Source organism: Medicago truncatula, chromosome 3, assembly GCF_003473485.1.
Source record: "Medicago truncatula cultivar Jemalong A17 chromosome 3, MtrunA17r5.0-ANR, whole genome shotgun sequence".
Lineage (NCBI taxonomy): Eukaryota > Viridiplantae > Streptophyta > Magnoliopsida > Fabales > Fabaceae > Medicago > Medicago truncatula.
The window spans coordinates 25,300,561-25,315,360 of NC_053044.1; the positions used below are offsets into that span (position 1 = coordinate 25,300,561).

A 14,800-nucleotide genomic window follows, 5' to 3' on the forward strand; every position below is an offset into this window, starting at 1 on the left:
TTTGAGTTGGTTTTGTGAATTTGTGCTGTTTATGTTAACAAATGTTCATGAATGTTGTTGGTGAATGTTGGTGATATTCATATTTGTTCTTATGATTTTTGTGTTTGATCTGGTAAAGAGGAGAGAGAGAAGGAAATTGTGTTTGTGACTTGATTGGAAAAAATGTGTGGTTGCTGATTTTTCTGTGAACAGTGATTTTTTCTCTGGCCCATTTCCCAATGATTGACAGGCTTTTATAGTGACAAATTAGGGTTGGCTCTGGTACAAACAAATGACAAAAATACCCCTGCAGCTGAGACTTGGAGAAAAAGATTTGACAGATAAATAAATAAATAAATAAAAAAACAAAATGAATAAAATAAAATAAAATAAAAAAATAAAAAGAAAAGAAAAGAGAAGGAAAGAAAAGAAGTCACGTGAGTGACTTTTATAAAAATAAAGAAAATAAATAATAAAAAACAAAACTAGCTTAAAAAAAAGAAAGAAAGAAAAAAAAAAATAAAAAGTCCCTTCGGAATCCGACATGAGGTACTTCAAAGTATCCTCCCTGCCGAAATTTTGTTTGAAAAGATTAATAAAAAAACGCCTTTTAAAATGCGATTAGGCCTTCTCTTTTTTTGACGTGATCGTTACGACTAAAAGACTATATAACAAAAATGCGTCATAAAAATGAAAGTGAGACGGTTTTAATTGTTGTGAAATGCGAACGTTGATTTAAATGTAAAAATAAAAACTTTTTGAATGACTAAAGACAAGAAACCCGAATTTTAAATGGTAAAAAAACGAATAAAAAGGGAACGTGAACCATTTTAAAATACGGACAAGAGATTTTAAACGGTCCAAAATTGGGGTATGACAGATGCCCCTATTTAAGTTTCTTCGTCACAAAGGTTTTAAAAGAGAACTTTTTAAACCAAAGGGTCGGAGAGACTTAAATATATAAAAACGCCAATTTTGGACCATTTGAAACGCCAGAGATGTGATGCTGATGAATGTGATAATATGACTGAATATGATATAAGCATGAAGGTAAAGATGATGCAAAGACTGACTGGGAGACAAATGGATAGGTATCACTGGGGAAAGAAATGATAGGTAATGCTTACGATTGTTGTGAGGTACCTTGAAACGACTGGAGTATAAATGATGATGTTTAATAACATTGTTTCAAGGCGAAAGTAAAGACATGATTGCCGACGAGTGGCGAAAGTAAAGACATGATTGGCCGACGAGTGGCGAACGTAAAGACATGACGGGCCGACGAGTGGCTAAATTAAAGACATGACGGGCCGACGAGTGGCGAAATTAAAGACATGACGGGCCGACGAGTGGCTAAGGTAAAGACAAGACGGGCCGACGAGCGGCTAAAGTAAAGACATGACGGGCCGACGAGTGGCTAAAGTAAAGACAAGACGGGCCGACGAGTGGCTAAAGTAAAGACATGACGGGCCGACGAGTGGCGAAATTAAAGACATGATGGGCCGACGAGTGGCTAAATTAAAGACATTGTAAAGCTTGATATGAGTGGGGATTAACTTGACAAAGATACACCTGAGGGGAACAATGAAATTGTCTGAAGACGATGGGGCAATTGTATAGACTGGTTACTGGCGAGACCTGCCACTTTGAAACATGATTGGTTTTATAACATACCTGAGTTTAGACCCATTTTGAGGATAATGAAGCAAAATATTGGGTAAAAAATGAAACTATGTATGGATGATGTTTATATGCGTGCTATGTATGCATGAATGAATGAATATGTATGAGACTCATATGATGGTGTAATGGTAAGATTGTTGAGACAGGACTGGGCAGGTCTACGAGGAGAATGGCCCGGCATCACTGTACGAACACTCAAAGCCTTCAATGGGGATAAAGTCACGGGGAATGAATCAACCATCGTTGGGGTACAGCCCTCACAAACCGGGGTAGAAGTCGCCATTTCACCAATGCAACACCGTACTGTCTTGTCTGAATAGTCATTGCTTTTTGTATTTATTCTTTTTTTTGAAATCCCTAACTTTTACCTGGATCGTCTTTTCGGATTTTCAATCCACCGGGGAGACATTTTTCTTTTTCTCTTTTTGTATGCCCCTAATTTTTACCTGGACCGCCCTTTCGGGTTTTCGATCCACTAGGGCGCCTCTTTTTTTTTTTTTTTTTTTTTGCAATGACTATTTCTCCTTTGTTGAACCTGCTTGTTTCGGACCAACTGTTGACACATACTTATGTGATACATGTTTTTAAAGATAATATGTTTGTCATTTTTTTTTTTTTTTTTTTTTTTTTTTTTTTTTTGGAAAGAAAACATAAAATCTTTTAGAAAAGTTTTCAAAATTTTTGCTTCAAATACTAATACTAAAAACGAAAGAAAGATTTTTTTGTACATAGAATAAACAAGAATTCCAACAAAGGGGCACATGCTCAAATTGATTTAATAGAAATGGTGACCGGCTAAAGGCATGGCACCATAGATTACAAAGAGTTGGAATATGGTAATTATAAGGGATAGGTACATTGAACACAATAACCGCTATACTTCTTAACCACTTTGAATTCCACAGTTTGGATGCTTCAATATTAGAGAACTTCTGACAGTCAAGGTGTCTCGGGCGAGTGATGTTTCATCTGATGCAGTTACTTGTCTCGATCCTTAATTTTTGCATAAATCGCCCTTGCGGGTTTTCGATCTATCAGGATAATTTCTCCTTTTTTTTTTTTTTTTTTTTTTTTTTTTTCTCTAATTTTTGCCTGGACCGCCCTTTCGGGTTTTCGATCCACCGAGACGCTCATTTTTGGTTTAAGCCGCCCTTTCAGGTTTTCGACCTACCGAGCTGTTCTTTTATATATTTAGACAAAGTATTTCTTGACTGCATCAGAATTCACAGGACGAGGTAACTCCTCTCCATCCATATCTGTAAGAATTAAAGCACCACCAGAGAAAGCTCTCTTCACCACATAGGGACCTTCATAGTTTGGCGTCCATTTGCCCCTAGGATCTGGTTGAAAGGATTTGATACATTTGAGCACAAGATCTCCTTCCTTGAATTCGCGGGGATGGACTCCTTTATCGAATGCTTGTTTCATCCTTGACTGATATAACTGTCCATGACACAAAGCAGCCATACGTTTTTCCTCAATCAAATTCAACTGGTCGTACCTGCTCTGGAACCATTCAGCTTCAGACAACTCAGCTTCCATCAAGACTCTTAAAGAAGGAATCTCAACCTCTACAGGTAGTACAGCCTCCATACCATATACCAAAGAGAAAGGGGTTGCCCCTGTCGAGGTTCGCACTGAGGTACAGTATCCATACAAAGCGTAGGGTAACATTTCATGCCAGTCCTTATAAGTAACTACCATCTTCTGTATGATCTTCTTGATGTTCTTGTTTGCAGCTTCAACTGCCCCATTCATCTGTGGTCTGTAAGGAGAAGAATTGTGATGTTGAATCTTGAAGTCATCGCACAACTCTTTCATCATGTTGTTATTCAGATTTGTGCCATTGTCTGTGATGATTCTGTTGGGAACACCGTAGCGGCTGATGAGGTTGTTCTTGATAAATCTGACCACTACCTGCTTGGTCACATTGACGTAAGATGCTGCTTCAACCCACTTGGTGAAATAATCGATAGCCACTAATATGAAGCGATGCCCATTGGAAGCTTTTGGTTCAATCCGACCAATCATGTCAATGCCCCACATAGAGAAGGGCCACGGGGAAGAGATGACATTGAGCATAGATGGTGGTATATGAATCTTGTCAGCATAGATTTGACATTTGTGACATTTCTTGGCATGGTTGTAGCAATCAGCATGCATTGTTATCCAGTAGTACCCAGCTCTCAATATCTTCTTCGCCATGGCGTGCCCACATGAGTGAGTTCCGAAAGAGCCTTCATGAATCTCGCGCATCAATTTTTCTGCTTCATGCTTATCCACACATCTAAGTAGGACTCCATCAAAGTTCCTTTTATACAAAACGTCTTCGTTAAGGAAGAAACGGCTTGACAATTTTCTCAATGTTTTCTTGTCCTTGTTGGATGCCCCAGGTGGGTACTTTTGAGTTTGAAGGAAAACTTGGATATCATGATACCATGGCTTGTCATCATCAATTGCTTCAGCTACAAACACATAAGCAGGTCGGTCGAGAAATTGGACATTGATTACTGGCACAGTATTGTGACCATTCACATTGATCATTGAGGATAGAGTAGCTAAAGCATCTGCCATTTGATTCTCATCGCGGGGCACATGATGTAACTCTACTTTGTTGAAGAAAGTCAGCAAACGCCTTGCATAATCTCTGTAGGGAATCAATCCAGGATGACGAGTTTCCCATTCTCCTTTGATCTGGTTAATCACAAGAGCTGAATCTCCATAAATGACAATTTTCTTGATCCTCAAATCGATGGCTTCCTCGATACCCATGATGCAAGCTTCGTACTCTGCGATGTTGTTTGTGCAATCAAAACGTAACCTTGCAGTAAAAGGGATGTGAGTACCCTTAGGGGTAATGAGGACCGCACCAATTCCACTTCCATAGACATTAACAGCTCCATCAAATATCAAACCCCATTCGGATTCCGGATCAGGACCTTCACCGAACACTGGTTCGTCACAATCTTTTGCTTTTAGATACATAACCTCTTCATCTGGGAAGTCGAATTTGATTGGTTGATAGTCTTCGATTGGTTGATGAGCCAAATGTTCTGCCAAGATGCTACCTTTGATTGCTTTCTGAGTGCGATACTCGATATCATACTCGGACAATAACATCTGCCAGCGAGCAATCCTTCCAGTTAAAGCTGGCTTCTCAAATATGTACTTGATAGGATCCATCTTGGATATCAACCAAGTTGTATGATTAATCATATAATGACGGAGACGCTTGGCAGCCCAAGCTAAAGCACAACAAGTTTTCTCAAGTACAGAATATCGGGACTCACAATCAGTGAACTTCTTACTCAAATATAGATAGCGTGCTCTTTCTTTCCGGTTTCATCTTGTTGACCCAAAACACAGCCCATGGAATCTTCCAGTACTGTTAAATACATGATCAAAGGTCTTCCGTCAACTGGAGGAACAAGAATTGGAGGTTCTAACAGATATTCTTTGATTTGATCAAAAGCCTTCTGACAATCATCATTCCACTCCACCCCTTGATCCTTGCGGAGTAACTTGAAAATTGGTCCACATGTGGCGGTCATGTGAGAGATAAATCTGGAGATATAATTGAGTCTACCAAGAAAACCTCTGACTTGCTTCTCTGTCTTTGGAACAGGCATTTCTCTGATGGCTCTGACCTTGTCGGGATCAACTTCAATACCCTTTTGACTGACGATAAAGCCTAGGAGTTTACCAGATCTAACACCGAAAGTACATTTGTTAGGATTCAAACGGAGCTTGTACTTTCTCAACCGCTGAAACATCTTCAACAAATACTCAACATGTTCTTCTTCTGTGCCAGACTTAACAATCATATCATCTACGTAGACCTCAATTTCTTTGTGAATCATATCATGAAAGATTTTGGTCATACCCCTCTGGTAAGTGGCACCAACATTTATCAAACCAAATGGCATCACCACATAGCAGAAAGCACCCCAGGGCGTGATGAAAGACGTCTTTTCTCTATCCTCAGGAGCCATCCTGATCTGATTGTAGCCGGAGAAACCGTCCATGAAGGAGAAAACCTTGCACTTAGCAGTGTTATCAACCAATACATCAATGTGAGGCAAAGGAAAATTATCCTTCGGACTAGCCTTGTTCAAGTCCCGATAATCAACACACATTCTGACTTTGCCATCTTTCTTTGGAACAGGCACTATGTTGGCCAACCATTGAGGATACTCTGATGTGACTAGGAAACCTGCATCAATCTGCTTTCGCACCTCCTCTTTGATCTTGAGGGCCATATCAGGATGAGATCTTCTCAATTTCTGCTTTACCGGAGGACACTCAGGCTTCAAAGGTAGTCTGTGTTCAACGACATCAGGGTCTAGACCCGGCATGTCTTTGTATGACCATGCGAATATATCAACATATTCTCTGATAAGCTCAATTACTCTTTTCTTGACAGATACATCCAACAATGCCCCAATCTTGATTTCTTTCTTGTCTTCCTCAATACCCAGATTGATGATTTCTATCTCCTCCTGATGAGGTTGAATTGTCTTCCTTTCTTGTTCCAACATTCATTTGATCTCATTCGGGATCTCCTCATCCTCCTCTGCCACAGCCTCGTAAACCGGGACCTCAAAGTTGGGAGAAAGCATGGGGTCACTGTGTTCAACGGATTCACTTATGTTCAGTCTGCACATGATTCATGATTGATTTTAATGAGTAAATGCAGACCTTTGGTTTTGAAATTTAAAAGAAAAAGAGAATGATTTTTTTGGATTTTTGTATTACCATTTTTTCCAGAAGAAGCAACAAAAAATAAAAAGTAATAAAAGCCGTGATAGAAACGACGATTTTTATTTGTAATAAAAGTACTAGAAGCAAAACAAAGCCCTACATGATTTCACTTTCGCCTTGGGCAGAACGAAAGGAGTTTTCTTAAAAACAAAAAAACAACAAAAGACAAGACAAACACATTACTTAGAGCGGGGTGTCACAGAAGGAATGTCAACAGCAATCCAGTTGCAGCAAGCTCCTCCAGGCGTCACAAAGACCGGTGTCACTCCTCCAGGTGCATCATCTAAAATTGCATTGGTCTCTAGTGAATCATGAATGAAACCAGCGCTGTGGAAAGAACCTCTGGTAGGGTCGAACATCCCAGGCTTACTGTTAAGGAAACCAATTCCCTCTTTACGCTTGTTTTCTGGTAACTCCACTAGCTGACCCCAGCCTTCGGTTTTGCCTTCCTGAATTACTCTCCGGGCATCCTTCAACGAGGCCATACAAGTCTCAATCTTACCGACACTTTCTTCGGCAGAGAATCCTTGGAATGATGGCCCGTCTGAACCACTACCACCGATAACAGAGAAAGCAGACAAATTGCTGATTAAAAAGGCCGATTCGCCACTCACAGTGATCAACTTTCCACGACTTACGAACTTCAATTTCTGATGGAGAGTAGATGTCACAGCCCCAGCGTCATGAATCCAAGGTCTGCCGAGCAAACAGCTGAAAGAAGCCTGGATTTCCATGACTTGGAAAGTAACCTGAAATTCATGTGGGCCGACCGAAATTGGCAAATCTACCTCACCATACACCGATCTCCTAGTTCCATCGAAGGCCCTCACTGTCACCTTGCTAAGTCTCAAAGGAGCCTCGGAGTACGCCAATTGGTCGAGAGTTGACTTGGGCATCACATTAAGTGCAGAGCTGGTATCTATCAAGACGTTGGATAACGAGTCTGTTCTGCAAAGTACAGAGATGAGTAATGCTTGATTATGCTTATTCCCCTCCGCCGGGAGATCTTCATCACTGAAAGTCAGACTGTTACACACGGTCACATTCCCCACAATGCTTTCGAATTGACCCAGAGTTACATCATAATCCACAAATGCCTGGTCTAGTACTTTCCTCAGGGCATCCCGATGAGCACCAGAACTTGATAACAGGGCCATGATGGAAATCTTCGCAGGAGTTTGTAACAGCTGGTCCACCACCCTGTATTCACTCTTCTTGATCAGCTTCAAGACTTCATCGGCATCCTCAAAGTCAAACTCTTTGGCCTGCTCCCCAGCTTTACCTTTACCGGCGTTTCGCTCTTTTACTGGCTCATCGACCGGAACACTAACACTCTTCGGACCCACCGTAGGAAAGATGCGGCCACTCCTCAAAATCCGGCTATTCTCTGCGATATTATCCACAGCAACAGGTGAAGTTGTCTCACTTCCGGGCTCTAGAATCGTGCCTTCATACTTGTAGGGTACAGCTTTCTGAGCAGTAGTAGGCGTGGGCCTAGGCACACAGATTACCAAGGGAGTACCAACGGGCTTTGTACTGTTAGGGTTTATCACCAGCGGCCTCCTGGCTCTGAATACCGGAGTGACAACACAGACGTCCTTGCTCTCGGGTTCCCTTGTAACCACAAGTTCTCTTCTATTTAGGAGACCCTGCACATCATTCTGGACTTGTATACATCCACGAGGATCCATCGAACATATGTCACAAGCTTCATGATTGTGGTTGAAGAGAGTTGCTTTACACATTTTCACATGTATCGGTACCAGAGGAGTCTTGATATCACCTACAGAGAGAATGCGAGCCTCTTCCTGATCGTCTTGAATCATATTAACAGCAGGCCCATGAGTAGGCAGAGGATTGTTCTGAGCTACCGCATCAGGGTCGGTGAAGGTTAACTCTTTACTATTTATCAGTTTCTGAACCTCTTTCTTAAGAGCAAAACAACGCTCCACATCGTGGCCTGGTGCCCCTTGATGGTAAATACAATGAAGGTCTGGACGGTACCAGCGTGGGAGAGGGTCTGGAATGCGAGGAGGTGGTATTGTTTGGACTAGATTCTGTGCAAGTAAAGAAGGGAGCAATGCTCCATAGGTCATTGGCAAGGGGTCAAATTGTTGCCTTTGATTCTGCTGATTGTAAGGAACCTGAGGACGGGGTTGTTGCTGTGGTCTCTGTTGGTATGGTTGTTGGGAGTAATATGGTTGTTGAGGGAATTGTTGTAGGTTGTATAGTGGTTGGTATAATGGGGGGTAGTATGGTGCAGGTCCTTGAGGTCTGGATGATTGATAGTTTGGGTTCTGGGGTGCGGTCATTTGTGGGGTGATGTTGGCAACAAAGGGGTGATTAGGGTACACGGGCTGAGGTCCTCCATGAGCCACCATGCCGACCTCTTGAGCATTCCTCTTTGGGTAACCATTCCCAAATTTCTTATTACCATTGGACGAAATCCCTGAAGAACCACCTGAAGAACCTCCCGAAACAGCTGCTCCCTTACGAGCCCACTCCTCGATACGCATTCCTGTTTCCACCAAATCAGTGAACTTCTGTGATGCACAGACAATCATCTTTTCTGAATAACAAGGGCTCAGGGTTTCATAGAACAATTCTGAAAGTTCCCTCTCATCCAAAGGAGGACGAATCTGAGCAGCTTTTTGAATGAAGCGTTGTGCGTACTCTTTGAACGATTCTTTCTCTTTCTGGGTTAAGGACTGCAACTCCTTGCGACTTGGCGCCAGATAGGTATTATATTTGTACTGTTGCATGAAGGCCTCAGCCAACTGTTCAAAAGTAGTGACTCCTTTCAACCCCATGAACCAGGTATGTGCCGGACCAGTCAAACTATCCTGGAAGCAGTGAATGAGTAAGGGAACATTATTCTTGTAAGCTATCATCTTGCTAATATACATAGTTAGATGATTTTGTGGACATGTGTCCCCTTGATACTTCTCAAATACAGGCATCTTGAACTTTGGAGGTATGTTTACATCTGGTACCAAGCAAAGGTCATATATGCTTTGGACGACTGTTTCCTTTCCCCGCATATTACTCATCTTCTTCTCTAGAGCACCGAACCTTTCTTCCCAATCGATTGCTTTATCATCCCCCATTATACTGTCGGAGTGATAAATCTGCTCTTCATGTTGTGGCCCAACATGCACAGTAGGACCTGCTTGAGTCATGGTAGCTTGAGGAATTAGTTGACTCATCTGGAAATGTGCCGAAGTCTGTTGACCCTGTGGGAAAGGCATTTCAGTAGCGCCTGGACCAAAAACCCCGTTAGTTGCAATCGGCATGCCCCAAGGGTAGCCTGAAGGCATGGAATATTGAGGAGTAGCAAAGGGACCCTGGGGGCCAAGAGGACGGAAGCCTGAGTTGCCCATAGTTGCCATATTACCAGAAGAAAAATCAGTCATCAGAGGCTGGGCGAGGCCGATAGTTGTAGTAGTAGTCGGAGATGGTTGCGGGGGACCCTCAGGTGCAGCTGTGACGACCACAACAGGAGTTGAATTGGAGATTGCTGCTTGCTCTCTCTCAGCCATCATAGTTTCCATCATAAGTGCCATTCTTTCCATCTCCCCCTTGAGGTTAACCAATTCCTCTCTGAGCTGAGCGTTTTCCTGTTCTGCCGCTAACATCCTTTTCTTGATATGAGCTCGAGTGTTGTGAATGCGAGTGGGTTTGTACTGAATACGCCGGGCCACTTTGCTTTTCTGAGGCAGAAATGAGGAGAGTATGAGACTTAGATTTTGATACTTTTTATGAATGCAATATGATGCATGATATGCTATATGCCAAAATATGCAATTTTTATATATTTTTTTTATTTTTATTGAAGGACCTATAAAAGCAGTTTTGTAAACATACCAACCTAAACAAATCATAAAAAACAAAGTTGATTACAAGATAATTCCCTTTCTAACAACAAAGCCAAGGGATAAACTTCGTACCTACACAAAAAACATCAAAAACAAACTGAAAGACTCTCAAGCCTCTGAACCGAGCTACTCCTCAAAATCAGAATGCGGCCCATCAAAGAGATCCATACGTTTCTTCTTCCGCCCGGGAATTTGATCAAGCGCGGCATCTTTCTCCTTGATACTCTTTTTCAGCTGGGCGATTATCACATCTTTCTTGTGGCTATCATAGGCTTCTTGCTCTAGTAAGGCCATCACAGTCTCATACTCCTGATCCTTCTTGCGGTACTTCATTTCCCACATGGACTTCTCACGCCTTTCGATATCCAACTGCTTTTGATACCCTTCTAAGGACTCGGGAGGTAAAGGTAAAGGTATAGCTGGGACGGTTGATGTTGCAATCCTTTGTCGTGGGTATGGCATCTTCAATTTATTGGCTCGATCAATAACCCATTGGACATAAACTTCATGGGCGATAACCGATCTCTTTCCTAACTGATTCTTATCTTTCTTGACAATGGAATACCAAGCTTTCTCGAACTGCACTCTTTGATTTGCATCATCTTTTTTGTAGAGGAAGTAATCCCTATCTAGGATGAGGTACACAGGCTTCATCTCCATATAATACCCAAACTGTCGTCTCGCAAGAATTGGGCTGTAGCTAACTCCTCCCTGCGTACCAAGAAGAGGTACATTGTTGAAGTCACCACAACTGTCAATAATAAACTCTGGGTCACAAGATGGGTTGAACCAGATTATGTCCTTTGGGGTCCAAATCATGAGCTTTTGGGACCAAGGGATAGGTTCTGGTCTAATACTGGGACGGGGTAAGTGTGAAGTAATCCAGCGGTGGAGTAAAGGTGTACAACAGACGATGGTCCCCTTTCCATGACTAGTACGATCATGAATAGCAACATACGTGTCAGCGAGTAAAACAGGAACCGGGTTTTGGGTTAAGAAGATCCGTATGGCATTCATGTCAACAAACTTGTCAACTTTCGGGAAGAGGACTATGCCATAGATAAGCAGGGCAAGGATAGACTCAAAATCATCGGTTTTGGATTTCTCGAAACAAGTGGTGGCCTTTTGGTGAAGGAAGTTGTAAGGTAAACATGGGAGACCGTCTTTGGTTGTGAACTTGTCTTTTATGTCGGCTACTTCAAGGTGAAGGGCTTTTGCAATGGTAGGGATTTTAGGAATGGGTCCAAAGGCATGAAAGGGTACTTCATCGAGCACCGGTAAACCAACCCAATGGGAATACTCCTCTAGAGTTGGGAAGAGCTGAAAGTCTGGGAATGTGAAGCCATGGTAAATAGGATCATAGAACTGGACCAAAGTATTGAGAAGCATTACATCCACTTTTGTCTTGAGAATGTCGAGTAAATTACCGTACCGCTCCTGAAAATGACCCGGATTTTTCAACATCTTCGTCAAACCCCTCAAACCCTCTAAACTCTCTGTATCCGGTGCCTTGAATTTATACCCGTGGGTCCTCCTTCCAACAACCTCCATAACCTATGATGTTTATAAAAAAAACCTATATAAGTCCTTCAATATTTCAATGGATGAAAAAAATATGTTTATGAATGAATGCATGTATGTATGATAATGCTCAAATACATAGAATACATGGTGAGGGTAAGTTCCACAATGTTGGAGTCAAGGGTAACAATGCCATTTGGTAAGGACTATGGTTTAAATTGCACTTGTAACAAGGGTTCTACCGAGGTTCCCAAAGTCATTGACCACTTCCGAATATTATCGGATACCGAGAAAACACCCGGTCCAACAACGTTCGTAGGAAAGTCTCATTTGAGTGTAGTATCGCGTGTCGACTAATTCCGAGAAAACACTCGGTTAGCCACCGCACTACATCCTAAAAGGCCAAGATGGGTTAAGGGTTACTAAAAGGTTCTTAGCTTCATTGGAAACTTAAGAGTAATAAAGTCTAAAATGTGAAAACACACGTCGACATATATTACTTCAAGCTCCTTTGCTAAGTGTGGTTATCTCACGTGTGACAAGACACGAGTATACTCTCGGTATGCCACTATGAGTCTACCACTCCTATCTTATATTTCCCTCAAGCTCGGGTGTAGAGCTTATTTTCTCACCCCTCACGTAATAAGGTAAACATGTAAGCAAATATTTACAAAGTATAAACAAGTAATAAAGCACAAAATAAAGAAAGTAAGGTGGGTTTAACCCACGTAGGATCTAAGAATCCCCAGCGGAGTCGCCATTTCTGTGCTCGCGATTTTCGGATGTCAAACCATTAATTGATTTGAATCGTCGATCTTTGAACTCTCGATTTTTATTCTTGGGAAGGGAAAAAATGAGTAAAAACCCTTTTCGAGACTTTGGATTCGGGGGTTGGTTTCGAATAGGGAAGGTGTTAAGCACCCTAGACGACTTCGGTACGCCGAAGGAACCGCTTACCTAGATTATCTTGTGCTAAGTTACTCGTTTATTTGAAAAATTATTGCCTAATGTCTAAGTGAAAGAATGGAGGGAGAAGAAGTATGTTTTTGGTTATTTTTATTTGATTTGGAAGGACGAGTCCTCTGCCTACGTACCCTTTTTGGGAAAGGGATCAAAACCGACGTAGTTCCACTCAAGAATTTCTTTGGTGGGTTAGGTTGATTTTAAGATTTTTTCGAAAATGGGTTTTAAGAAGAGAAAGAGGCCTCAAGGCATGAGATAAAGAAAACAAGTGAGGTTGATTGATTTTAAATTTTGAAAATGATTGAAGTTGAATTAAAAATTGATTGAGAATTTGATTAAGAAAATAAAGGAAAAAAGTTATTAAGAAAATGATTTTTGAAGTTTTGCATATTTGACTTTTTGAGAAAATGATTTTTCTAAACTAACGGTGAAAACTAACGTAACGTCGTAAAAACTAACGGAAAGCGGTAAATAAAATGTGGTAGTGTCGGTGCATGTGTCGGTGCTTGTGTTACCTACATTATTACATCAATTCCTAAATACAACCCTAAGGCCTTTATGCCAAAATAAAATGCAAGAAATAAAATTACAACAATTCCCTATTTATACACACTAAGTCAATGACAAAATAAAATAATGATAAAATTAAAAGTGCATGCTATGATTCAAGACAAAAATTAAATAGTTAGTAATCACAAGAAATATTATGGTGAATGAGACATAAGAAATAATAAGCAAGAATTAAGACAAATAAAAAAATTAAGGTCATCATATAAGAAATGAACAAAAAACCATAAAAAGAAAACAAATAGAAAGGATTTTTAAAATTAGAGAAAATTAAAATAGTGAGAAAAATATTTTTTTGGAATTTTTTCTAAACACAAAAATGTCAAAAAGTGTAAAAACAGTATTTAAAAAAATAAAGATAATTAAAAATAAAAAATAATAAAACATTGGCTCAGCAGGATTAATTCTGGACCATTGGATTAAATCAATAGTCCAGATTCATTCACTGGATTCATCACAGCCGTTGGATCCAACGATCCAAGGGTCACAAAAACAACATAGAAACAAAGGGATTATACTGAAAACACAGTGACCGTCAGATCAACGATCTGATGGTCCAAACAGAAACCACACCATACTCACGCAGAAAAAAAAAATCCACCTGATCCAAAATCAAGATACACAGGAGCCCTCAGATCAAGGAATGATCCAGATCCAAGGGCTGTAACGCGATGGAGCACTGAATTGCAGTATGCGCACGTGCACAAGATCCAACAAAAAAGAAAGCATTATAAAAGAGTTCTAACAAAAAAAACATAACACAATTCACAAAAAACCTCTTTCTAAAAACCTAGAGAGAGAAGCTCCCACTTCTCTCTAGGAATCTCGCCGGAGAAGAAGGTGGGGGAGGGGCGGCCGGAGCTGCTCCGGCGCGGTGGTCGGCCGGAGCGCCGCCGCGCCGGAGTTTTTTTTTTTTGCTTTTTCGAATTTTTTTACATCAAACCACTCCTCTTCCCTTCCTCTACTCGAATCCGGTATTAGTTTTAAAAAGGGTAGAGAAATTTGAGCTAGATCTACAAATTTAGTTTCAAAAAAAACTTCATACAAAACACAACATAAAGTTGAAAGAAAACCATTACCTCTTTTTCCGATCTCCCTCTCTTTGTTTGAATCCGGTCCGGTTCTCCTCCTTCTTCTTCGCGACCTCACGCAGATTCCAAGTTTGGATCTGCTCTCTCTCCGATTCGGTTCCGGCGCGCCCCTTTTGCTCCGGTTCGGTTTGCTTTGTTTTGTTATGTGTTGATTTGAGTTGGTTTTGTGAATTTGTGCTGTTTATGTTAACAAATGTTCATGAATGTTGTTGGTGAATGTTGGTGATATTCATATTTGTTCTTATGATTTTTGTGTTTGATCTGGTAAAGAGGAGAGAGAGAAGGAAATTGTGTTTGTGACTTGATTGGAAAAAATGTGTGGTTGCTGATTTTTCTGTGAACAGTGATTTTTTCTCTGGC

General features: G+C 41.0%; 1 protein-coding gene and 1 pseudogene across 1 annotated transcript; one reads left to right on the top strand and one right to left on the bottom strand.

The window, feature by feature from the left end:
* LOC25490716 (disease resistance protein RPM1-like) overlaps window positions 1-14,800 on the top strand; it is a 50,726-nt pseudogene that overhangs the window by 20,916 nt on the left and 15,010 nt on the right.
* LOC120579297 (uncharacterized) lies at window positions 6,142-10,154 on the bottom strand. Its single transcript, XM_039831194.1, has 2 exons — window positions 6,607-10,154; window positions 6,142-6,318 (listed from the first exon to the last, which is right to left on the bottom strand). Exons 1-2 carry the CDS (start codon window positions 10,056-10,058, stop codon window positions 6,201-6,203), a joined length of 3,570 nt encoding a protein of 1,189 aa, XP_039687128.1. The 5' UTR covers window positions 10,059-10,154; the 3' UTR covers window positions 6,142-6,200.